Source organism: Camelus dromedarius, chromosome 3 (genome assembly GCF_036321535.1).
Source record: "Camelus dromedarius isolate mCamDro1 chromosome 3, mCamDro1.pat, whole genome shotgun sequence".
In the NCBI taxonomy this organism is placed as follows: Eukaryota; Metazoa; Chordata; class Mammalia; order Artiodactyla; family Camelidae; genus Camelus; species Camelus dromedarius.
Window position 1 is genome coordinate 44,694,724 of NC_087438.1, and position 26,050 is coordinate 44,720,773.

At 42.5% G+C, this 26,050-nt stretch overlaps 1 protein-coding gene, 1 long non-coding RNA gene and 1 other non-coding gene across 15 annotated transcripts in view; 2 read left to right on the plus strand and 1 right to left on the minus strand.

The window, feature by feature from the left end:
• Nucleotides 1–26,050, plus strand: part of MAST4 (microtubule associated serine/threonine kinase family member 4) — a 514,314-nt gene that overhangs the window by 353,017 nt on the left and 135,247 nt on the right. For 2 of the 13 annotated variants that reach the window (XM_064481118.1, XM_064481132.1), the window contains exon 1: nt 13,592–14,066. The exons of the other annotated variants lie outside the window; for them this stretch is intronic. In XM_064481118.1, the coding sequence (XP_064337188.1) occupies nt 13,975–14,066 (92 nt within the window). In that variant the 5' untranslated portion in view covers nt 13,592–13,974. Of the gene's footprint in view, nt 1–13,591; nt 14,067–26,050 lie in introns of those variants that run through there. 13 annotated transcript variants of the gene reach the window in all.
• On the minus strand, nt 7,489–13,551 carry LOC116150873 (uncharacterized). Its single transcript, XR_004134713.2, has 3 exons — nt 12,932–13,551; nt 10,841–11,105; nt 7,489–7,533 (listed from the first exon to the last, which is right to left on the minus strand). It is a non-coding gene; the product is annotated as an uncharacterized LOC116150873 (long non-coding RNA).
• On the plus strand, nt 19,108–19,180 carry TRNAD-AUC (transfer RNA aspartic acid (anticodon AUC)). Its single transcript has one exon. It is a non-coding gene; the product is annotated as a tRNA-Asp (tRNA).

The following is a 26,050-nucleotide window of genomic DNA, read 5'->3' on the forward strand; positions in this document are numbered from 1 at the left end:
CCCACACACACGCACACACACACCACACACACAGACCACACACACACGCACACACACACCACACACACACCACACACACACACCACACACACACCACACACACACGCACACACACCCACCACACACACACACCACACACACACGCACACACACGTACACCACACACACACACCACACACACATGCACACACGCACACCACACACACACGCACACACACATGCACACACGCACACACGCACACCACACACACACCACACACACACGCACACACACCACACACACGCGCACACACACACACCACACACACACACCACACACACCACACACACACGCACACACACCCACCACACACGCACACACACACCACACACACACCACACACACATGCACACACACACACACCACACACACACACCACACACACACACACACACACGCACACCACACACACACACCACACACACATGCACACACGCACACACGCACACACACACCACACACACGCGCACACACACACACCACACACACACCAGACACACACGCACACACACACCACACACACACGCACACACACCCACCACACACACACACCACACACACACGCACACACACACCACACACACACACCACACACACGCACACCACACACACACCACACACACACGCACACACACGCACACCACACACACGCACACACACACCACACGCACACACGCACACCACACACACACACCACACACACACTATACACACACGCATATATATATAAGCTTGCTGAGAATTTGGCTTTTTTCACTTTTCTTTAGATCTCTACCTTAGGGCATTTCTCTGCTCTCCAGCAAGCCCATACAGGGTTGATAGGGAGAAGCAGAAGAAGTGAAATTCAGACTGAGTTTTCCAGTTGCTGACAGCTCTATGGAAGTTTCATTGTGTCAAGAAGTTAAAATAATTCCATAATGTGAAATTTATGGATTATCAGTAAATTTCTATTACTCGTGCTTTGCTTTTTCTCTTTTACCAAAGAAAGAAAAATAAATTTTTATATGGCCTGAGAAACACTCTTAATTTTGTTTACAGCCTTGGAAACACTCTTAGATTTGTTTTGAAATCAATAATAAACTTTAAAGAGAAGTATATTCTATTTATCAAGTTAGTTTTCATACCCAAATTTAAAGAGTCATATGACCACAACTATTCTATATTCATCTCTCAGGTAATGAGAAATTTATCTGGTCATGTTTCTCTGGGAAATTTTTTAAAAGTTACTTAACTACTCTTGGAACTTTGTACATATGAATCTGTCCTAGAGTTTCCAGGAATCTGACAGGTTGACTAGATGTGATTTCATTGGGGAAAGGAGATGTTATTCTTGTTGTATTTACTGAGCTATTTGTAGGAAAATCATATGTTATGATTTTAGTTATTCTCTCCTGAAATGCTAGTTCTTTGGATGAAAAATGAATATAAATAAGGTTCAAAATTGTTGAAGTGAAAGCTTCTCAAGACATAATGACTCTGCAATATAGGACCTTAAATTCTTCCTTCACTCAAAGAAGCAGTTACACCCTAGTCTACTGAGGTAGCCAGTGGCATAGGAGAAGGGATATTGCAGACTCCAGGCAGGACATGTGCTTGTGGTCCTTAGTATGCACTGATGAAATCTGGCTGCCTGGTTTGCACACTCTGCTCTGTTCATCTGTTCACTGTTTCTACGTGTTCTTTCATTTGCTTCCCTTGAAAGTAGCACATTGAAAAATTCAATCATTTATTGCATGGTGTGTATTTATGAGACACCACAAAGACTTGGTTTCCCCTTCCTTTCTAAAATTGGTCTTGTTTGGATACTTAGGTTAACCAGTGGGCTCAACCCATCTATCACCTGTTGACAGGTGGGTATTAGACGCACCCAGAACTTCCATTACCTGACTTATATTTTTAAAACACATACTAAAAAGGCCTTTGGGTTTTGTGGGACTGGGCCAGAGCTTTCCACTTATGAAAATTACATGCAGCAGGCTTTGCCCCCCAGAAAAGCTGAAAGTAATAAACAATACCTCCTGTTTCTTTACGTGCTCTATGGATACCTGGCAGCTCATGGAATTATGTAGAGTTGTCCCTCGGTATCCACAGGGAATTGGCTCTAGGACCTTCTGTGGATGCTCATGTCCCTTTTATAAAATGGCATAGGACAGTGGGCTGTCTGTATCCACAGATGGGGAACCAGCGGATACTGAGGGCTGACTGTGTATCTGATCCCATTTCTCGGACACAGTCACTAGATGGATCTATGGGAACCATGAACTCTGCAGTGATGTTTTTAAAGCTGTGGTACTAGACTCTAATAAAGGATAAGTAGGAGGAAAAGATTATTTTGAAGGAGAGAGAAAGGACTTTGAAAATCTCAAATGCCACTCAAGATGTTCAGATGTTCAGTTTTAGCCCCTGGCAGTTTATAGTTTAGTGTTTGTGAACAACTGAAGGTTGTCCCTCCCTGGGTCCCCACTGAAGACAGCCTGAGCTCTCCTGCTTTTTCTGTGTGTCTTGCATCAAGCGGTGTTATTTGAAGGCAGCTGGGGTTGCTTCGGGGAAGATGAATTGACAACATAGCAAATTGATATAATCATGGAGCAAGTTACTGAAGACCAGGAAGTAACTGTTGAAACTTACAGTGTGCTTTCATATATATGAAAACAGCAATAGCAGACACAAAAGACTCAAATAAATCACGTAGGATGAACTGTTTGCAGTTTTCTATGATGCCTACAAATCCCTTTCTATATGCGTAGTGATTTTATAGGATTATAATCATACCCTAGTTAAACTTTTTCTGTTTGTGTGTGTGTGTTACATACAACCACGCTGTTTTATAATCTATAATGATCACTTTTGGTGGCTGCATAATTATTAATAAGTCTTCTCTCCATGATGCTTGTGTGGAAAATAGAAGAGACAGTAGAATCTACGTCAGGGATTGATAGCCCGTTCAGGGCAAGGTTTTGCGTCTTCACTTCTGGTTTTCTCTATTGAAAAGCAGTGGGGAGAGAGCGGGATGGCTGCCACTCTTTGGGAAGCTTGTTCCCTGATCCTGATTGATAGCATCCCCCACTGAACTCAGACTCCTGCAGTCAGGGGTGGACTCTACCCCCACACCTTCTCCTTGCACCTTTCTCTAAAACTTTCAATCCCCTTTAAAATGTAAACCCAGCTAGATAGTCAAATCTTCAATATTATCGATGAAAACGTTAGTTCTTAGTTAAACTCTCAGATGATATTGGTGGACTGTGGAATAAGAGCAGGAGTGAGATGGAGGAATGGGCTTTTGCCAAAGAGGAGGGAGAGGGGCAGAGCAGGCTGACTGTGAGACGCTGCTCCGATGGGCTGTGTCTGTTCATCTTCGCAACTCCTCTCAAACAGGGTGGACGGTTTTGCTGTGGAAGCCGACGTATCTGAGCCAGGAGCCCTGGGCTGAGGGGCAGGAGTCAGCACGTTGCAAACTTGGGTGCTACTGCTGTGACATTCTCAGTTCCCCTCTGGTCACTGCAGCAGTTGTTTGCGTTGATCATGTCCCCAGTAGGATTGAGTTTCCAGCCTCAGGAAAGGTCGCACTGCCTGAGTTCCAGTTTTCAGTCACTTTTTCTCAGGGAAGACAAAATAACACTTTACTCAACCATACTTGTTGTGAAGGCAAGTGAAAAGATAATGGTGTTTTGGGGTGCATTTATTAATGAATTATTAAAATCCACCTTAAAATGATAGACTTAAATTTCTCTTGCTCTTTTTTATTTATCATGAAGGTTGTCAATAAAGGCAGGGCTTTAAAGAAAAATCATCCAACCAATTGACAGAAGCCAACATGGTTTTGAAAGCATTCCTCTAGGGCTTGTGGGTAGAAGTTGGGGAAATAGAAAACTAATCAGTTGAAGGTTGTTTTTTTTTTTTAAACTAACCTTAGAAAATAATGCATGTGCATCCATGCATTCTGCTGAGTATCTTCTGTGTCCTTTGAGGCATCTACTGATGATCAGAAACTGACCTTTCACTTGGAGAACTTAAAGTCTCATGGAGAACTGGACCTATAAACACACAATCATGCACAGTAGAATGACTGCTAAATAAAAGAGGCATGTATATGCATAAAATTCACTGGAGAGCCAGGAGAAAAAACACTCAGGTCTGCGAGAGGAAGGTAAGCAAACTTGGCTGGAGAGGTGACCTTACAGCTCACACTTGAAAGACGAGCAGAAGTTTTCCAGGCAGAGGAGGTGGAAATTCTAGGAAGAGGGAACAGGATGTGCAAAGGCAGAGCGACTGTGTCTAGGGAGCTTAAAGTAATTCGATATTTCTGACAAGTACATATTTTCTATTATTGGAGCATAAACCACAGAGGGACACATGTCGAAGGATGAGGCAGGAGAGATAACAAGGGACTGCATCATAAAGTATTCCATTTAAAGAGGTTTTGATTTTCCTATGAAAAACTTCTAAATCCTTAATGTACAGAAGAATCCCCTGGGGCGTTTTGGTAGAATGCACACTCCTGTGCTTCACACCCTGAAATCCTGAATCAATGGATGTAGAGAAGCCTCCCCAAATCTGCATTTCTAACAAGCACCCCCAGGTAACTCAGCGATGGTAGGACAGAAACCATACCTGAAGAAATACTACTGCAACAGTAGGGAGCTATTGACCCCTGTTTCACAAAATGATGTGCACATGTCGGAGCTGGGTAGCTTCGGAAGAAGAATTTGGAGTGGGGGACAGAGAGGGTATTGCATTCCAGGCAGGGGACAGTGGAGGCCATGACCAGGGTGTGGCTGTGGGGAGAAAAGATGAACATCAGCTGTTCTTTCTTCATTTTATGTACAGCAAAAACTTCCCCATTTTCTAATTTTCCAAACTAGTATATTTTCCTGCCACTTTTTAGTGGGATTTGCTCAGTCCTGTTCAGTGTTCTGTTTCTGCCATGTGCATGTCATCTGGCCTTGTTTTTCTCTTATCCTTGGTATATTAGCATTCTTGGTAATTCTGTGTCCTGAGAATTCTCTCTGTGTCCTGGTAGAGATAATTCTCATTTCACATTGATAGATATTCATCCATCACCCAGCTGTCACTATAATGGGTGACAGGATTGGCGATTGTGGTGGCTCTTATTAACTGGAACAACTTATTGTTGAAAAATGTGTTGATCTCTGTGAACATTCATATGGTCGTCTTCTATGACATGTACATTGGTTCAGAGAATATTTCCATGGTGGGAACCAGAAACTTGGTCTCTGCCTTTCAGTCCTCACAGTCTCGCTAAGTAAAGACAGTAAAATCTGAATGATCTAGCCTCATAAAAAATAATGTTTGTACATGTTGGGGAGAGGTGATCCCAAATTATAGCTAATATAATTCTTGGAAATTAAGAACATCGTTTTTTACTGCACACATATTTGGCTAATATTAAAACAGAGCTTCCTTTCAAGGGTATATGATTTTTCTGAGCAATGAAAGAAGAATGCTTTCATGTACCGCCCAGTGGAGTGAAGCAGGTTTGGAATTCAAAATGGCTCACATAAAATGCACAGCCTGACCCGTCTGCAAATAATAATGTATATATTCAACCCAAAACAAAGCTCTGTGTGCATTTATAACCCAGTCAGCTTTGCAAATAGCCATTTGCCCAGTTGCCATAGACAGGTAAGGATTTATGTCTAGAAAAGAGATGTTTTTCATTTTTATATTATAAAATTCCCGGGAGTAGAGAAGACTTTCTTTTTTAAAGCAATTTTAGTATTTATTCCCAAGGCTTATAGCGCTTTTACATATGCTTTAATTTTATTTGTCAAAAAATAGCCATCAAATTTTATGACAATATCTCAGTGAAATTGTGTGTTTCTTAGGTTTGTAAAAACTTCAGAGCATTCTTAAATTCTCAGGAACTTGAACTTTCAGTTCCTGATGAGACTTCTAGAAATTGAGGGATTTTTTCCTCCTTAAAAATAATATAGACTTATTGTAAAAAGTATAAAAAGTATAAAGAGGAATAAAAGCAACCATAATGCTATACTCATAAATGTCCACTAAAAATGCTATGTTTATTTCCATCTCTTCTACTCATGTACATTCATATTTATTATACTGTAAATAATTTAGATCATAGAACTTCATTTTTTCCTTTTTTAAAAAACAGATTTCAGGAGCATTTCCCCTGTATTACATATTTTTAAAAAACACTAAGTTTCCTTGGGCTGCTGTAACAAATTCCAACAAACTAAGTGGCTTAAAACAACTTATGGTTATTCTCTTAAGGTTCTATAGGTCAGAATCTCTTAGGACTCTAAAGCCGGTATCACTGGGCTGAAATCAAGGTGTCAGCAGGGCTGAGCTCCCTCTAGAAACACTCAGCATCTGTTGCCCTGCCTTTTCCAACATGAGAGCTGCATTCCTTGTATTCTTTGCCTCATGGCCCCTTCTTCCATCCTCCAAGCCATCAGCATAGCATCTTGCTTCAGTGTCATATTACATTCTTCTGTAATCAGATCTCCTTCTGCCTCCCTCTTATAAAGACATTTGTGATGACATTTCAGGCCCACCTGGATGATACAGGCTCATCTGCTTGTCTCACTATCCTTAATCTAATCACGCCTGCAAAATTCCTATTCAGGTAACATATTCACATCCCAAGGTTCAAGGAATTGGAACCTTGTATCTTTGGGATGTATTACTTTTTCTACCACAATGGTCTTTATTGGTTTTTTAATATTTCATTTTATGGCTGTTTCAATATTTATTAACATTGTCCTTGTGTTGTACCTTTGGGTTTTTCCCAGTGTTACACTAATATAAGGAATTCTGAGATTAATTTCCATATGCATAGATCTTTGTGCATATCCTCAATTGTATGTGTGTAATTTCTAGAATGTGGACATAGTCCAAATGTATATGTGTGTATATTGTATATATATATGCACACATATATATTTATATTTCTGTACATATGTACACGTGTGTGTAGACACATGTGCATATGTGAATGTATAGTGTGTGTGTTTTAATTCTCTCAATTGCTTTCTAGAAAGTTAGTAGAGAGTGCTTTTCTCCTCCCACTCTCACCAGCATTATTACCTTTTTGTAGTCTTTGCCAGTTAAACAGGTAAAAAATATCTGATTGATGTTTTAATTGGATTACTGTGAGTTATGATAAGTGAAAAAGAATGTTCACTTTTTATGCTTAACATCGTATTCTCCTATGACTTAATATTTCTTTAAAAATTTTTGTTGTTATAAAAATGATGTAACTTAATAGATACAGGGACTGAAGCTTGCTTGAGAACTCCTTGTCTAAAAAATTATTTGTCTTCACTGACATAGTATCTTCTGATTTGTGGTGTAATTTGAATCAACTTTAACAGTGGAATAAAATTCTAATGGCTACAGAAACACATGGTTTCTACCTCTGTCTGTAGATGCTTCCTATGTGGTACTTCAGTGGAAATTCTTACCTCTTAATTTAATGGGATGATTTTCCATAACTTTAGATGTCTGACCTGGAAAAATATGCGAGAAAAGAAGAACTGATAAATTAACCTTAATCTTATGTTACAGAAAGGTCTTAGTGTCAGCTACCAAAGGGCTAAATATAACCACACTGACCCACTTAAACCAAATTGACACTTCTTATAATTGCACTATAATTCATGCACAGGAGCCGGATGAGAAATGATGTACCTTAGACCAAGCTTCTGGATCAAGAAACACCATGTCCTTGAAATTAACTCCAGATTGAGAGCCTAATGCAATGATTAGTATCTGAGGTTTGCTGTTACTCAAAAGGCATTTAGCATTTCATACAAACTAGTTAGATACATATTTACCTGTGTCTACATACACACGGCATCATATGCATGGTCTCTTTTCTGAGATTTTGAAATCTGGGATTTTGAAATCTGAGACAATCTTAGACACTGGAATGGATGTGAGCATATACGGATAATGGAATGGACTCACAAAACTCCAAGAGGAATAGACAGAAAAAGCTTTTTAAAACATATGCAAGGTCAGTCTTCACAATATCAGCATTCTAGACCAAACTTTGCTATCAAATATCTTTCTAACCCTGAGCAAGTCCTTCTTCCCTTTCTCCCTTGTCTTAACATTCATCCCAATGGTTGTATTGAGGGTTTAAAGATGGAGGCCCTGCCGTCAGGGAGCTCTTATTCTAAGGGGGACTGACTGATCTGCAAAAAGACATTCTGATACAGTGGTGGAACCTTTTTCCTGCAGGAGCTCTTAGGAGCAGAGCCCAGTGGAGGAATACCTAACTCAGGAGGGACATAGGAAGACTGGAGTAAGTGACAAGGACGTTTGGTCTTGAAGCAGTCTAGGAGCTAGCCTTCCTATTTGTCAGGTGGTGGCATCTAAGCACTGCTTTTGGCTCCGTAATTGGATTGCTTAGCTCTGTGAGAGGCCACTGCTCTGGGTGGCTTACTGATGGTCTTCCAGGCAGCTGACTTAGGATGGAGGGACACACTCTTCTGTGGCACTCTCAGTAGTCTCCTTCCTACAGGATGACCCCCTCCAGCCCTGTAAGGATGACATATATGTTCTGGTGGCCTAACTCTTCTTCCAGGGGATGTAACTCCATCAGGTTAAGCTGTGGGGCTTCTCCCAGGACCTCCCCCTGCTTGAGAGCCTGTGGGCAGACTGCTAGGGTAACCTGCTTACAGTTGGTTATTTTGAGACTCTCGCCTGGCCCTGTGTGCTGGGCTGACTTCATGCAAGTTCTGTCCTGCTTCTCTAATGTGTAGATCAAGGAGTTACTAATTTGGAAAAATTTCTCACCTCTATCTGTTCTCCTCTTTGATTTTTGTGAAGGTATTTGCTGTTTGCTACGCTTTCTGAGTCTCTGGTTCTCCTGGGATCCAGGGAATACCTGAGAAGAATATCACATTTTCTTCCCATTCTGGTCCCTCTTTAGTCTGTCCTCTCCCCTCTTGGGCCCTATCTTTCACCTGCCCTTAGGGATGATGTGCACCTCTATTTAACCTATCAGGAAAGAGAAATCAGTTTTATTTTGTTTCCTTTGTTTTATTTATTCCCTTTAGAAATCTGAATCTCTCTCACATTGTGATAGTGTTTAAAAAATGTTTTTTAATATTCCCAGCATGATATAACCCTACTGATTGACTGTCTCTTGGTTTTCAGCATGCAGATCCATCCCTCCAAGTTAATTTTCATTGATCTCTTTTATCTTCCTTCATGGTTTAGCAATGTAAGCAAAACATTTGTTGAGCAATTCTAAAAGAGCTTTCTTACAACTCAATCTCAGTGATGAAACTTCCTTCACATTTCTAGCCCAGTTTTTAAGCTTTATGCCTTAAGATGTACAGTGATTAAAAGCATTGCTCATTCAGGATGGGCAATTTGCTACTCATACTCCTAGACTCAAACTCTGAAGACAGCATTTAGCAGATGACCAAGGTGCACTTGTAGGTGTGGACAGCTTTGGGGATATAGTCACTTCTGGGCGCTCTGATGACAAGGGTGGACAAAGGTCAAAGTTAATTTACAGCAGAATCCCCAGACCAAGCCAGGATCAAAATACATTTGGAAACTCAGTACTAAAGCCACTTTCCTTAGTGTCTTCTCATTGGAATGGCCTCATAGCAGGAGTGTCAGTACAGGGAGCTGACAGCTTCCTAGGCCTCACACCTCCTAGAAATAGTAACTTCCCACAGTGCCTAAGTTCAAGGCAAGACTCCAGGGATATTATCCTTATGCTGTTCTGTGTAGGGTGAAGGAAACCCTAGTGAATGAGTATGGAGCAGGAAGTGGGATGTAGGCAGAAGAATTCAACTCAATGAAAGGGACCTGGAATTTTTTGTAATGTAGGAGAGGGGTGAATAGTGGGGAATTTGACCCTTTGGTAAATACTCATTTTGTCTTAAGATAGCATTTCAGTAGCATGACAAGCTAAGTTTTCAATCTCATTCACCTTTCTCATAGAAACGGTGATTGATAATATCAACCTGATTAAATGAATGAGCATTCTAGTTCACAAAGCTTGTCCACTGCTGGGCTGACTGAATTGCTGTGCAATAAGCAGAAAATCTTACTGAATATTTGTATATTGACCTAGACCACCTGTAGTCTTAAGACTTTCCAATAATCTTAGTTCCTTCTTAGCTTTGTAGCCAGAATTTTACTGCATTTGCAACTAAAATGGGCTTTGGTTTCTGCGCATATAATGATTTGTCTGTAGGAAAATGTCAGTAGTTCTGACAAGTTTAGTTCTTGTATTTACTGACTTCACTGCCTTCTGAATCATAGGTTCCCGAATCAAGTTGAACAGGTTAAAAGACAAGTTACACTTCAGTGTCACACCTCCTCTTTACTTCAGCGAGTGTAGGAATCAGTCAGCTACTTTCACTGTATTAATGAGTTCACTTCTGGCTCTTCACACACCTTACCAATTTTTATTTTTTCATTTTGGATACAACCCAGATTCTCTGAAGCCTTTCAAGTGCAAAGTATTCGTATTTAAGTGAAGTATTCATAGTTGAAAACACTCATGCCTTTATGCATGAGACTCTGCACGGTAGATTCCCCAAAATGTAGAGTGGAGACAGTCATGGCATCTGCTGCCCACAGACCAGGATATGTATCATTCAAGCAAGGGAAGAAATAAATGTTTTATTTCATTGATTTATCCATTTTAGTTGCTATCATCTTTAGGTGTTGCCCAAATACATAGACTTTTGTGGACCATGGAGGATATGAGAGTTGGGAGGTGCAGAGTTGCACCAGAGTTAAATCATCCAGAACTTAAGTCTCACTATATCTCCTGCAGCTTACCTCTACTCAAACACCACATAGAAAGTCCTTCCTTGTTGTTTCAGCCTTTTTCATCTTTACATCTGAAGATTCTTCCACATAGCAGTTATTTCAATAATCAAGGACAGTTGTCACGTGTTTCCTAAATCTTCTCTTTTCCACTTTGAACATGGCACTCCTTCATCCCATAATTTATATAGCACACTTTCACGTTTCTTTTCACCATCTTCATTCTTCTTCCCTGGGCAGCCTCTGATATGTAATTATCCCTCTTGAACTTGGATATCTAATAGTGAACACAAAAATTATTCCCTGGGCTTATCATTGGGGATGAGGTGGGAGGGTAGGATTCAAAGAGAGCTTCCCTTGGATTTGGTTGTGACATTTCTTAGAGCCATCTTAAGACCTGAAGAGTGTTAGCATAGCGCTTCTGTTTCCAATTACAGAATATAGATAAAAATAAGTCAATAAGAGAAAGTCTTCAGAATTTAAAAATAGCCTCATGGGGTTCTTAAAAATTGAGGATTCTCTGAGAAAATCAATTGACCTGCTAAAACTGAGAAATTTCAGGGCATCTTAAGAGAAAGAATAGATGCCTGAGCATCTGAAGTATCTCCATTTAAAAAGCATGTATTACATATTTGTGTAAATCAGGAACTGTCAGATTGTATAAATATGAGATCGATAGAACATGACTTCAGCTTTGAAGAAACTCAGACTAACAGGGAAGACAGCAGTAAACAGTACGTTAGTAATACAGTGTGACCAGCACCCCGGCAGAGGCATGTTCAGGGCACCATGAAAATGGAGAGTATGATGTGGGAGCCCTCGGCTCCAGTCCTACATCTCTCCGTGTGGTCTCTTTCTGCTTCTTCACATTGCCAACATCTATGTGCTTTGTGTTCTAGACACTGCACAAAGGGGTTTCATTTGTGTCAGCCTCTTAGAAGTTGATCCTATCATGGACCCCATAAAAGTAGAGAAAATGGGCAGACATTAAGTGATTTGCCTACAGTCACTGTAAGAATTCAAACCCATGATTTCAGCTCTTGCCCAGTGCTCTGTACCACCTTTCTCAGAGAAAGTATCTAGAGCAGAGGCTCTCAGCCAGGAGAGACTCTGCCCCCACAAGGAACATTTGGCAACGTCTGTAGACATAATCAATTGTCACAACTGGCATCTAGTGTGTAGCAGTCAGGGAGGCTGCTAAACATCCTTCAGTGCACAAGACAGCCCCCCCCCCCCAATACAGAAAATTATCCAGCCTAAAATGTCAGCAGTGCTGAGGTTGGGCAACTGTGCTCTGGCATATGGGCACTGTCTTTGTGTCAGCCTTTAAAAATACTTTAAAACATTTTTTAAAAGAAGAAATGGCTTAGAATGGGGCAAAAGGTACTGGACCAAGCCCCTAAGTATCTGGTTAACTGCATTTTGTCATGTAAAATTGAGAACATACTGTCTTCTTTGTCTACCTGTGTAGATTTCAAGGATCTGCGAAGGCTCTGAGAATTTGAGGACATAATGGATAAGAAAGCCCTGTACAAGAATTATCAGAATTCTTTGAGTCCTTGGGTGAAAATATTTCTGTGGGTCACCAGAATTAGATGAAAAGCATCCTGAAGCAGACTCCTGTTCTTTGTTTATCCCGCCTGTCAGCTGACCCCCAACCCCCTTTTCCTTCACTCTTATATTTCTGCACGCAAGTTTGTTTCCAGTATTTATTGGATGAACTAAACCATTTTTTACAAGTTATCTTCTTAAACATTTTTTAAAAATTAGTATCTCTTGCCACATTACACCAGATTCAAGGCAGCTAATTTAAATTCTAATGTTTTCTTTATATACTTTTACAAAGCATTGGTGAGTTTGGGGAGTTCTTTCAATATCATGGCTTTCTTCGAAATGAGTAACAATAACATTGACTCAGCCTCCCCTCCACTCCTTCCTTTCAAACTCTAACACACTTGGCAGGAAAATGATTCGAGCACTTGTTAACTAAATGCCAGGCTCTATCTTTACAGGTAGTGTGTGACTAGTTCCCAGATTTGGTGAAGCCTAACTGTGCACGGTAGCAATTCATCAAATGGATGTAAACTCATAAATTTAGTTTACTTAGGTTTTAGGTGAGGGCGGCGTCCCCTAGGCGTGCTTTTCCCACACAACAAACAGCGTCAGGGCGAAGAGTCATTACTGCCTTCCTCGGAGTGTTTTCCTGGTGATCCAGTCTTCAGTGAATCACGGATCAGCCTCCAGGTGTGCGCAGCGCACGCTCCCCGGTTCCGGATGGCGCTGGGCGTGTTTATTTATGTGGAGGGGCCTAGCCATGGGGGAACCGGGCCGGGGGCGCGGCGGCGGTGGGAGACGCTGGGGCGCCCCGCTTCTCGTCTGGGGCTCACGCACAGTCCCGCCTGCCCCCTTTCCCATGAGGCCCCGCTCCTCCGGGGAGTGTCTGCGGTGGGGACGGTCCCGGCAGCCCGGCCCCTTCCAGGGGAGGCTGCACAAAGGTGTCCGGCTGGAGTCCGCCAACCGGCCAGCTTTCTAAAAGTGCTTTTAAGTTTCCCTTCTTCGAGGAGGGGAGAAGAAGAGGAGCTGTTTCCATTTAAATTCCTTTCCTTGTATGTAGATACCCGGAGGAAACTCAGCACTGGGCATGTTCGGATGTTGAAGGGTTTTGCTGATAAGCAACAGCCTCCCGGAACCAGAGGCTTAAAATAGTCGTCTCCCCCCCCCCCCCCTACCCCCCCGCAGGAGCTGCGAATGGTATCTGCCAAACAGATGACAAAGTACCTTGGACTGAATCACACACAGACAGCATTTTGAGCCGAACGCACGGCCCAACTCTTGTAATTACTGTTTATAGCTGGCCAAGGCTGACCAGGAGAGGGCAAACCCAAGAGGAAATAAGTTGCCTGAACGTTGGAGAAATGGCTGTGTGTTAATTAAAGGCTGGGACGAGCACTTCTCACTCATGCTCCAAGTTGTTCTGGAGATCACAGTTGGCAGCACGTTTCCTCTGGAGGGAGTGAGTAGATAATTGGGACCTTTTTTGTCTTTTTTTTTTTTTCGCTTTTCTTTTTTCTTTTTTTTCCCCCCCTGGCCTCTCTCCGTTTTGGTCTTATGGCCTTGAACCCGCAGTGAATTGAAGCCAGAAGGAAATGGATATGTCTGACCCCAATTTTTGGACCGTGCTCTCAAACTTTACTTTGCCTCATTTGAGAAGTGGGAACAGGCTTCGGCGAACACAAAGGTAAAACGCGGGGGTCCCTTGCCTGGAGAAGGAATGCTTTGGCTTCTGAAGCAGCGCTGGCTGCCTGGGTCCCCTTACCCCCTGGGGTTTTGTTGATTGGGTGACAGTTTGAAAAGTTTATACTCCACCGAGGGGTGGACCACTGCTGGCTCAGGTGGTCCCTCCTCCTGTGGATTTCCTGGGTAATCCTGATGAATGTGCTTCTGAGTTCTCCTTTTGAAATGTGGATAATCAGACCTTGAGTTGTGAGTGGTGGGGAGAGAAGGGAAGAGGGAGGAGACACTTGGTCTGTCTCTTTGATCTGATCACTCACCCGTTTCATTCACTCAGGCGTTGGAGCTTCTGCTTCTCTGTGTAGAGCCTTTCAGATGCTCCTCTCTATTAAATATTTGACCTTTATAAGATGCAGATGTACGATTCAAAGATAGTTCAAGTTAGCCTGTTTCATATTGTCTACTTAAAGAGACAGGTCTGCATAACTTTGCCTTTTTTCCCCTCTTTTTTTCTTTTTTATTGGCCTGCTGACATTTATTTCTAATACAGGTCTGGCCTTTTCATTTTGTAACACATATTTGTTAGAATAGGTGAAGGGAAAAAAGACTTTTAAAATCAAGGTGGAACTCATGCTACAAATGAAAGGCAATTCAGTTAGTTGCTGACACTTGAGTGAGAGAAAATGATCTTAAAGGAGACATTTCTCCTCTCTCCACATTTGCGTCCAGCACAGACAGGTGGCATGATTTTGGTTTTAGAGGGGCACACCCTTTGAGTTGTGCAAATCCAGATTCTTTGTTTTCCTTCAAAACGTGCCTTGCGCATACATGTGAATATGCATGAGGGCAGCGGTACAGTCAAATAAACAGGATGCTGGCTTTCAGATTTGGAGATTCATAACCTCTGTGCTCTAGCGTTTAAAGAATACAGGAAAATGGTTCATTCTGTTTGGTTATACCAGTAACTTTTTGAGGCATAAAGGCAGATACGTAATACTTTGGAAAACTTGGTTGTTTTTCTTTTTGAAATCTCTCCTGGTATTTCTTAAATTTCAGAAGCATCCTGGAATACTTCCACATACACTGTTTATATATATGCTTATATACATAAAGATAACAAATGTGTGAGAGAGAGCTCATCGATTTTAAAGTTGTACTTAACCTTTTAATACAACTTAAATAATGTTAATACCACTAAACTATGTTAGATTCTAACGTTGTGCCTTTTAAATGAGGTGGCTATGCTTTTTTCATTCTGCTGTCAATATTCAGAGATGCGACACTTTTGATGTTGGTCATTTTGCTACAAGCTGTGTCATCCATATGCACCAAACGCCCCAACAATAATCAGTTGAAGAGATATGTGCCATACCTGAACCAGGCCCCTACTCCTCATGGGAGTAAGTCTATAACTTCGTACCTCTGCAGTTTGCCAGGAGCCCTAAAATATGTCTAAGTGGTGTGGTCCCAGCTGTGATGCAGCCTCCACTCTCACCTGGAGCCACTTCTCAAAGAGATAAGTCAGCTCTGGCATCACACTTGTCTGCCCGAACCTGGAAGCATCTGGACCCTTTCTTTCCCTGTTCAGTGGTAGTATGGAGTCAAATGCATCAAGAATTTTCAGGCTGGTCTGACTGCGGCCTTAGGGCAGTATCTGTCCAGCCAGAAACACGCCATTTCAGACAGCTCACACTGGCAGAAGGCCGAGGTTCTAAAGTAACTTGGGTTCTTCCCAGCCAAATGAGTGTGTATGGGAGGGCTGTCTCCACTCCCCAAGTCATGGCTCATATCTTCAGTTTAGTGATACACAGAGGGTGGTGGATTTTTTTTCCCCTCCCTTGTAAGAGTAGAGATTGTCACAGCCTGTTTGTATTGGGGATTTCCAGGGTTCACAGAGTTGGGAAATACGTGTGTCCTGAAGAATCGTCTCTAGAGACACCTACTTACTGTTGGTCTCACAGAGCCCCAGCGGCTTTCCCTTTATTATGCTGCTCCGGGAAGGTGAAGGGCAGCTGTCCTCCTCCCAGTCCAGTGAAGGTGGCTGTTGCATTCTCTTATTATACAGTGATCAATTCTGACTCTGTGTCCTTTCGTAAAGACATGCAGCGTATGCTTACAGCGTGACTCTTCCCCTTCCGTGACCTCCCTTAATTGCTCTAAATCCTTCTTATTCTCCAAGTCTCATGTGAACTCTCTTCCTTATGGGGCTGATCAGATTCCCTAAATGTGTGCTTTTAAAAGCACTTCTCCATTCTCAAGTTGCCAGCTTCTTTCACCGACCTCATTGAGGTGTGCCCCGTGTCCACGTGAGGATGCCTTACCCGCATCCCCAGCTGGACATGCCTTAGCCCTGGGATCTGCTCTTCTGCCCAGGCCTAGCTGCATCTCTGCGCATTTGCTGACTTTGTTCGACAGATCATTCATTTTGCGTATTTTGTCCCAACTACGTGTTCTGATTGACGTTGTAATCCAGAGGACTTCACTGTCACCGTCCTTCCTTTACTGTCGGCCTCTCACATCAATCAAAGAGTGAAATCCAGCTCTGAGCCTGCGAAGGAGCATCTTACAGCTCCTAGGGATAGGATGATTGTACCACTTAGACAAAGGGAAGAGAGGCTGAATGGGTTGAGACTCTTTAAATCTGTATCATGTAGAAACTCATCATGGAGGCCTTTTGGGTTTTGCTGCATCGCATCTGCTTTGCTGTTCAGCCTAACTCTGGTTTGCTGGTGTTCACAGGAACACTTTTAAAGTTTCTTTTCCAACTCAGAGCCTTATATGGGCCTATAACTCCCTGAGTTCTTTGGGAAAAGCACCTACAGAATGTCTCTCAGGCCTAGACTCTTAAATGGTCCTAATGAACCGAAAGCCTGGCTTCCTTGTGCTTCATCCCAAAGATATGTGGTTATTTCATTTTTGCCTGGGCTGTGGCAGACGCTGGCTTGTCTCAGTGCACATTGACTTTGTCTGCTGTTTTTCCATAAAGTTCAGGTTTCCACTAGAAATGGTTCCTTTTTTATGACTAGCTTTGCCCATCTCTCCCTCTCCCTCATTTCCTCAAGGTGGTCTCAGTCCAGCCATTCACCTGCTTGCTTTGGGGGACAGAAATCTAGGCTGAATGAACAGGATATTTCAACCAAAATATGTTGTTTTAAACTGAAGCAAAAACTGGATGCTTTAGAGACTGAATTCCGTAGATGCATGGACACGCCATTCAGCCCGCCACAATGTAGAACGGGGGGGAATTCGTTTCCCTGCTGCGTGTTACTCTTGGTTTGTAACATCTTTTCTTTTCTCATTGGATTAAAAATGTGGAGGAGAAGGGATCAAGCTTCTCTTTCATTCATATCTCCTCTGTGTCACACTGTAAAGAAAGGGCTACCATTGAGTTATAAATGTTGCTGCTTAATTTTGAGGTGCACCTTTAGTTTTACTGAAGTTCAGTCTAGAGACTCTAGACGATGCTTGACTTTTAACCTTGATGGTCAGAGATCTGTCGTGTTCTCATTGGCCTTAAGTGTGTCTCCAAACATGTGTGACACCTAAATGAATAAAATCCTAACCAGGCTATTGAGTAAGTTTGGGACTCAATTCATCACTCTGAGTGAAGTTCCAGATATATTTTTCTGAGACCCCTTAGGATAAAAGGGTTTTTTGTTATTGTTATTGTTTTTGTTTTTGTTTGGTTTTGGTTTTGCTTTGTTTTTTTGCTGAATTCACATTATTCAGCAGTTGCTATGAGCAGCAGGTACACTCAGGGATCTTAAACTAACTGCTCCCGTCATCAGAATGCACTGAATTTTTATGCACATTGCATCTTCCCTTCAGAAACATCTGTAGTGTTTGGTGAGTTTTTCTTTTGTTTTGAGCATGAATATAGTCTCCAGAAACTATGGAATATGTTTATCTCCTGCCCTGACATGTCAGGTTTTGGCTAACCTTTACTCACCCCTTTTACAGAAAGCCCCAGTTAAATCCACGTTTATTGAGCTCTATTATGCGCCTGGGCTGTGACCCAAAGCTGAGAGCCAAAGGCTTGCCTTCAATGGAGACACACAAATGAATCACTGCAAATCAGGGCAATCAAGAAGTATTTACAAGTACATATAAGCTGCAGGAGTGGCCAATGGATAAGAGAGACTTTGGTCTCATGGGGCCAGGATACACACCACATGGAAAAGGTAACACCTCAAAGAGGTTTTGAAGGTTAGGTTGGTGGTAGAAAGACAAGGCCTTCCCAAGGAGCAAAAGAAACAGTGTATGAAACCATGGCGGCCCTGGCAACACAGACTTTAAGGGATTATGCATAGCTCAGTATTGCTGGAGCATAAAGAGCCAGAAGCACAGCTCAGCACTGCCGAAGCATGAAGTTTAGAGAGGCTGTACCATATAGCACGGTTGTTAAGAGGATTGATCTGAGCCAGTTCACCTGGGTTCGAATCTTAACTCCATGCTACTGTGTATTGGGTGAGTTTGCTTCTTTGGACTTCAATTGCTCTGTCTGTAAAATAGGGACAAGTTAATTACTTACCTCATAGGATTGTTGTAAAGATTAAAATATGTTCATATGTGTAAAATGCTTGATGCAGTGACTCGCATATGAAAATTCTCAACACATCCTAACTCTTAATATGGTTGTTCTCACTACAACAGAGGGGTGAGTAGTGGGTGATGGCTGAGGAGGAGAGTCTGGATACTTGGTGTTTCAGGGGCCTTGGCCTTTATCTAGTGGGAGAGAGGTGTGTTTAGCAGTGCTGGGGAGTGTAGGTCTGAGAGGAGAGACCTAGAAACCAATGAACAAGTTACTGAGGTAGCCTCTCTAAAGGGTTTTGCAGGCCTGAGCAAAGAATGTGGTGAGATTATGCCTTGAGAGATATTAAGGGTATTAAATCTGTAGAAGTTGTTGATGAACTTTGGCTCTGAGGGACAAAGAAAGATACTACAATGGCACTGGGGTTTTTGACTTGAGGGACCAGGGAAATGGAGGAACCACTTGTACATATAAGAGATGGGGAGGGGAAGTCACAAGAACTTGTGCTTCGGAGTGGGGAGGGTATGGCTCAGTGGTAGAGTGCATGCTTATCATGCATGAGGTCCTGGGTTCAATCCCTGGAACCTCCATTAAATAAATAAGTAAATATCTAATTACCACCCCCCAAATTAAAACAAAACAAAACTTGTACTTCTGGTCGCTCCCTTTATCCCCAGAGGCTCAATTCATGCACATTTCTTGAGCATCTGTTGTATGCTGAGTATCAAGGAGCAGTCATTCCTTCATTCAGCCAGTATCTGCAGCACCAGTCCTGTGCTGGGCCAGGGATATGGTGGTGAACCAGACAGGGTACTCAGCCTCACCAGTCCACAAACATTTAATTCAGTCAAGTTCCAGATTGTGGTCCCTGTCTTCTGAAGGCTCTAAGCAAGAGCTGAGGAGAGAGAGTGACAGGGCAGAGGCTACTTTAGATAATGTGATCAGGGGATGTCTTTTGAGGAGATCATATTTAAGGGGCAACCTAAAGGGTCAGAAAGAGCTGTCCGTGGAAAGAGTTTGGGCATAGGCATCTGGGAACGGCCAAGGCTCTGAGGTAGGAAGGAAAGAGCTCCTAGGCAGGCAGTTGGATTGTAGGTACAGGGCATTTGGGGAGGCTAGACCAGAAATAATAGGCTTGGGAGTCCTCATTAGGGCCATGAGAAAATGTCAGATTACTCTGCCTGAGAATTGAAGATGCCCCATTTAAGGAGTGGGCAGAGATGCAGATAGGCGCCGGAAAGGAGATGTGGAGGAGAGTCCTGTAAGAAGGAAGGAAGCCAGCAGGCTGTTCTCACAGACACCCTGAGATAGCAGTCAACGCTGCTGTGGCTGATGACTGGGAAGTCCTGGGTGACTTCAGCAAGTGATGGGGTGGGGGTGGGGCGACTCACCAGAGAACAGGAGTGAGGGGAGGAATGGGAGACCATGGGTGGGAACCACTCTCCCTCTTTGGGTAGCTAAGCAGAGCGGCGACACGTCTGCACACTCACAGCTGCCCTGTCAGCCTTCTTCCCTGAATCATATCCCCTTACTCACTGTTGCTCACTTTATTGTCTGCTTCATCGCCCAAATAGGCAATGACAGCTTCCTCTTCCCTCCCCTCTGGAAGCTCAAGTTCTTCCCCAGCCCCGTATCTCCTTTCTAATGTGTTTACAGTTGGAGCTGCTTGAAGTGTCCCCAGCCCCCACTCGCCCTCTCTGACTCTGTAGGAGCCTGAGTGGAGGGTCCCCTGCCCTCCTCTCCCCCAGCTATTCCACAAGTGGCTGAAACCCAGCATCCGCTCTCATCGTCTCCACGCCTGACCTGCAGGCGCTACCCCTCCCGAGTCTGCGCCCATTGCCTCCCACTCCTTGCTTTGCCCAGGCCTGTTTCATGACTGCTTTCTTTGATCCTCCTCCTTTCTTCAGGCTGTGGACTGTAGGCCCGCCCATCACTGCGGGGCTCGCCCTTCCATCCTGTCGTCTCATCTCTAGTTAGTTCTGAGACCGGTGCTGGACCAGGAGGCCCTCACTCCTGCACCCCCTCCCCCAGCCTCATCAGGGAGACTCCTGGGGAGGAGCAGGAAGCTGAGACCCTAGGCAGGACGCTAACAGCAGCTCTCTGACTTGTGTGCAGAGCCAGGCTGCCCCACGCTGGAGCAGCTGTCAGCGGGACCCCTGTGGGCATCGCTCCCCTCTTAAAACTGACCACACACTAGGAATAGGAGCGGGAATATGCACATCTCGGAAATGTTGCTTTTAGCCTCTGGTGGGACGTTTACAACAGGAGGTTACAGGCTGTTTTATCCCGGGGATATGTAGGTCTTTTGTGAGGGAAGAAGGAGGAGGAAAGGACTCGGAGAAATGTGTGAGTGCAAAAAGTAGATTTGGAAAGAAGTTCATTAAAAACAAAGCATTCGAATTTGGAGCGTATGGTCCCTGGTGGGGCATAGGCTATTCATGGCTGGAACTGGTCGACACTGGAAGGGGTGTATGTGTGTCAGTAAGTTCCCAGGGAGGGGGCAGAACATTAGGTGCCTTCATGGCTTCGTTGGCTTCTTTTTACACATATGTCCTGTTATCAGAAACCTAAGCAATGTCTTTAAAACAGGGGAATTATCAGCCTCGCGATAGAGACCATCTGCCTTCAGGGCTAAAAACTGACAGATGTGGAGGTTGCAAGGAAATCATGTGAACCCCTGGGTGAAGATGGCCCACAGAGGAGAAGGCCTGGAATAGGGCTTTGTTCTGAATAATTTTGGAGCGTCCTCTTTGTATGGGTGGAAATGGGAATAGGCTGGGTTCTTGGGGGATTAGGACTGGAGGCTCTGAGCCCTCCGCCTCACCCCCACCGCACACACACCCGTCTCTAAGTGTGAGTAAACATGCGCACACTATTTGAATGCGAGCTGTCTTTGCTGCAGGTAAACCAGTCATTTGGGAGTGACATCATGATAATTTAGTAATCCCTTTGAAAGTTGAATAGTAGATCCAAGATAATACAGTGGTCCTGGGGCTACCCGGAGGAAAGTAGGCACACAGTGTGCATACAACCATTTATTAAAAGCGAAGTCGACCTCTACCGGTAAAACCTGGATATCTAGTAGCAGATTTGATTTTTGTGATCCGTGGCACATTTTGTAACTAGAGAAAGTGTCTAAATAAAAGTTCACGGGATTATTAATGCTTGTAGTTCTGATACTTTATTTTCTTTCCTCTGGCTTGGTAATTAGGAAAGTTACCCTGTGAACTTGGCTATAAATTCTGAAAATATTGACCTTAAATCTTATTAACAGAGTGAGAAAACCAATGGGAGTTGTAGCTACACTAATGGCTATTGGATATGCTTGTTAGAGAAGGTAATTATAGCAATATCAAACTGAAACGTCGTGTTGTTTTGTTTTAAAGAAGAAAGAGGAAAAAGGCCCAAGCAGAGAATTTAGGCTTTGATCAGCATTTGAAGGTAAAGGAGATTGGTAAGAAGAGTAGACAGCCGGTCATGTTTATCTTAACGTAAGCTCCCCCACTGCTTGCTTTGTTACAGAACCCTGGGTCTTTCTACATTCTGCTGACTTTGAAATTTACATTTATCAGTGATTCTGATTTTGTTAGAGTTAGGGGTTTCTTGGGAAACTAATTGCAGGCAAAATCTACCCCCCCAACACACACATATACGCATATATATGGGCAAAATCCAGATTTTGACATGAGGTAGGCCAACCACTATTTGTGTTCTGAAGCTCTCCAATAAGCTTTTAGCTCTTCCCAGGGGAGGAGCAGCTCCATGTCTCTGGGCATCTTCTAACCTGATGTGGACGTTCACGTTGCAGGTGTCTTTTGGAGGTTGTGCCTTAGGTTCTGAGTGAATCACCTGGGTGCAGGGAATGAGGAACTTGTGAAACTTGAGGAGATCCCAGAGGGTCATAGAATCAGAAAGGGAAGAAAATCAATGGAGCTACCAGGTCGTTTTGCCCTTTGAGTGTTTGCTGAAGCTGTCTTTGCTCTGCTTTATTCTAATTTTAAACATTACAGTGCATGTTGATGTCTAAGGACCCTGACTCTGACCTTATGACATTTGTCTTGAGAGTCACTATTATATTATCTAGCCACTGCTAGATTTCTTAGCTACTGAATCTGAAGAAAACCACTGAACCTGTGACTTGCATAAAAATCATCTATGTTCCTTTAATATTCCTATCTCTTGAAGTGCTGTACAATGGATACCTTTTAATTAGAAATTGTAATTATTAAATGTTTTACATTTACAAGTACATGGAGGGGTTAAGGGGGAAAAGGATGTTTGCCATGGGAAAAACTGCTAGCTGAATTAAGCACTCTAGGAAATACGGTAAATGAAACCTTTGTTACTGTAAAACAATAGACATTAAGTGACTATTATGTAATGTTATTTCTTAAGTCTGATCTGGAAGGGCTTGTTGATCTTGGAACTTGAGATATAATTCCTGTACAAATATTACTTTCACTTGGCTAATCTCAAGACTTTTGATACAAAATTGAAGACTTTTCCCAGAAGATTACCTAGGTGAGACACGGGGCATTGGAGATAGTGAAGCCATGTTGGATAGGTTGGTTTTCCGTGTGAGGATTAATTTTACTCACTTGATGGTCTCCATTCTAGACTTAGCTAGGTAAACACAGATTATTTGCTAATCCAAAAAAATAGTTCATTATAAAATTAGCCTATGCTTGCTTAGCTGCTCCAGAGGAAGGACAGGTGGCAGAATGGCTGGTAGGCATAGTCACCTGACATGGCAGGTCAAATAGATGATTATGAATTTGCATTTTCCATAAGCAGTTGGTCCCTAAGCAAAGGAATTTCTTCTCTTTGATCTCAAATGGCCATGGTGGGACAGGTAGAGTATGGGGTAGTTCAGGGGTGCTTAGGTCATAGTTTTAGTTAAAGAATCTGCAAAATGAGCTAATATGTTTATAAATTTTAATTTCTTGCATATTTTCAGATTTGATACCTGGAGTTAAATGTTTGGACCATAGAATTAACAAGGGGTAAAAGTTGCCTTATTTTCACTATGTGATCTGTAAACTTTTTAATGTAGCTTTCTTTCTCAAGAGATGCCTTTTCTTCTGTCAATTTCAAGTAAGTCAGCCTTGGAAATCTAGGATTTTTAAGGTGAAAAATCAATAGTGATTTTTATAAGCCTCCTTACCATAGGAATCCAGGCTCAAGATCAGAGCTCTCCTCCCTTCAATGCAGTTCTCGGAGCTTAGTGGTTTTGATGTCATTTTTACCAGCATCTCTATTGCCAAGATGCCCTCTTGGTAGGTAGACTTCAGTTTTCTTTGAAACTGTGATTGATTACTTATTATTTAATGGCTTCTTAAAAAAACAAAAGCTCTTTAAACAAGAGAAGGTATGGTTTATTTTACCTTTTGAGACTTAACCTTGAAATTATTCTACCTTCTCACATCATACCTAGGGTGATTTTGGGATCAAAAGGTACAGGTCCTTGAGCTGGTTGGATATTAACATGATACAAATTTTTGATGCCGTTCCTAGGAAATAAAAGCATTCCATTTAATGGGTCCCAAGTTTGAAACCTGTAAAGTAAAGGGTTCTGACCCTTGGCACTGATAGACATATTCAGAAATGTTGTATTCAAGCCAGAGTAAATATATATGCCCTTTACGCTCTCTTTCAGTTAGCAGAAGTCACCTCGAACACTTATTTTGGCATTAAGGAAGCTCGTCATGACCTATTGTTCCAGAAAGATTATAGTTCTCATTTGAAGCCAGTTTTCTAGTTCCCATGTAACTGAAATGCCCAGCCCGGAGCTGAGGAAACAAGCTTCGCTTTTCAAACCTTCCATTCTTTTAGGTGTGTCCCACAGGCAGTGGCTTGTCGCTGCTCCTGCAGCCGCTTAACAGGTTTGATTTCAAATCTATTTAATAAGAAACTAACATGTTTGGAGGGGATTCATGGCTCAACATTTATGGATTTTATTGGGAAGTTCCAGGTGTGTATATATCTTAAACTCTATGCTAAGGCCTGTTAGGCTGAAATGATTTTGGTTTGTTTTGCTTTGCTTTGTTTTTGCCTTCTAGTTGTGGACTGAATTTCTTAAGATGTCTTGGGGGTTGAATTGGGAGGGGGTAGCCTCCAATCCTAAAGGCCATGCAGCTCCTCTTTCAATTCCATGGCTTTGGCTGCCTTAAAAGCACTGAAGAGAAGTCAGATGTTTATAAGCTGGGCCAAAAGACAGAGAGACCAGAAGCCAAGATCTGGCGGATTGACCTCTGAAACATGGGAAGTTGGTTACATTTAAAAATAGTTGGAGGGGGTTATTTATGCGTTCAGTATCTCAGTGTGATCCTATTCCTGCGTTGTGGTTCCTGGATGAGCCTGAATCACCTTCTGAAACCTGATAACCTAGTAACCTAATTTGACTCTGTTTGACTTCTGTGGACAAGGTCTGGGGATGTATCGCATTGCCTTGTTGATTCATTTATGTACCAAATATTTGTTGAGTACCTTTTATGTGACCAGGGCTATGATTATCACCTGGGAAACAAAGATAGGTCCTTTTGTTCAGGTAGCTCAATTTGCTGGGGTTAGAAAGTGACATAGACAGATAATTACGGTAATGTGTAATAACCAGAAGGAGATCTATCAGCATCAGCAAAGGAGCGGGGAGAGAAGAATATCTGTTAAGGCAGTTTGGTGTATGTTGTCTCATTTAATCCTGTCTATAATACCTATTATGCAGATGAGAAAGTTGAGGCTTAGAGCAATTAAGTGTCCCCAAGTTGCCAGTAGCAAGTGGTAAATCAGATAAAAGCTTAAGTATCCTATCCTGTCTCCAAAGGAAATACTGCTCCAACAATATTCTAATTGTGGAAAATAATATTTGTAGAGTAAGATTTTAGTAACTTAATTTTTATCATACAGCAACCTCTTGGCAATTCAAAGATATGTGTGAAAGACAGAGCCTTAATAATTTTGATCTTAACTATAGAAATGCTACCTGCTGTCTGAGGGAAGAGAATAAAAAAAAAAATAGAGGTAGGCTTTACTTTGTTTTAAAATGCCGCCTGCTGATTCTCTTTCCCATTAGTGGAAATTGTATGTGTGTTCTCCTGTAATTTCCCTCTCGTAAAGGATCACAATTTGTAATGGTGTTTGAGTGGGCTTGCGCTTTTGGAATTGAGGTTTTGCTTATGGTATAGCTCTGAACAGCTGCTGTCTTACAGGCCTTTTGAATGAGTAATATTCCACTGCACCCATGCTTATTTTGCTGAGATTTCTCTCTGGGCATTATAAAATCCTGGACATTCAGGTGAGTTTATATATAATGGAGTCATCTCAGAATCCTTGCTGATCATGTAATAGAGCATTCAGTGCATTTCACAGAAGGGACGAAAGTTCTTGTATCTCCTACCTTGTGGCACTACAGTGGGAATGCCAGGAAAGATCTGTTGGGATCTTGGAGATGAATGGCTTACAGT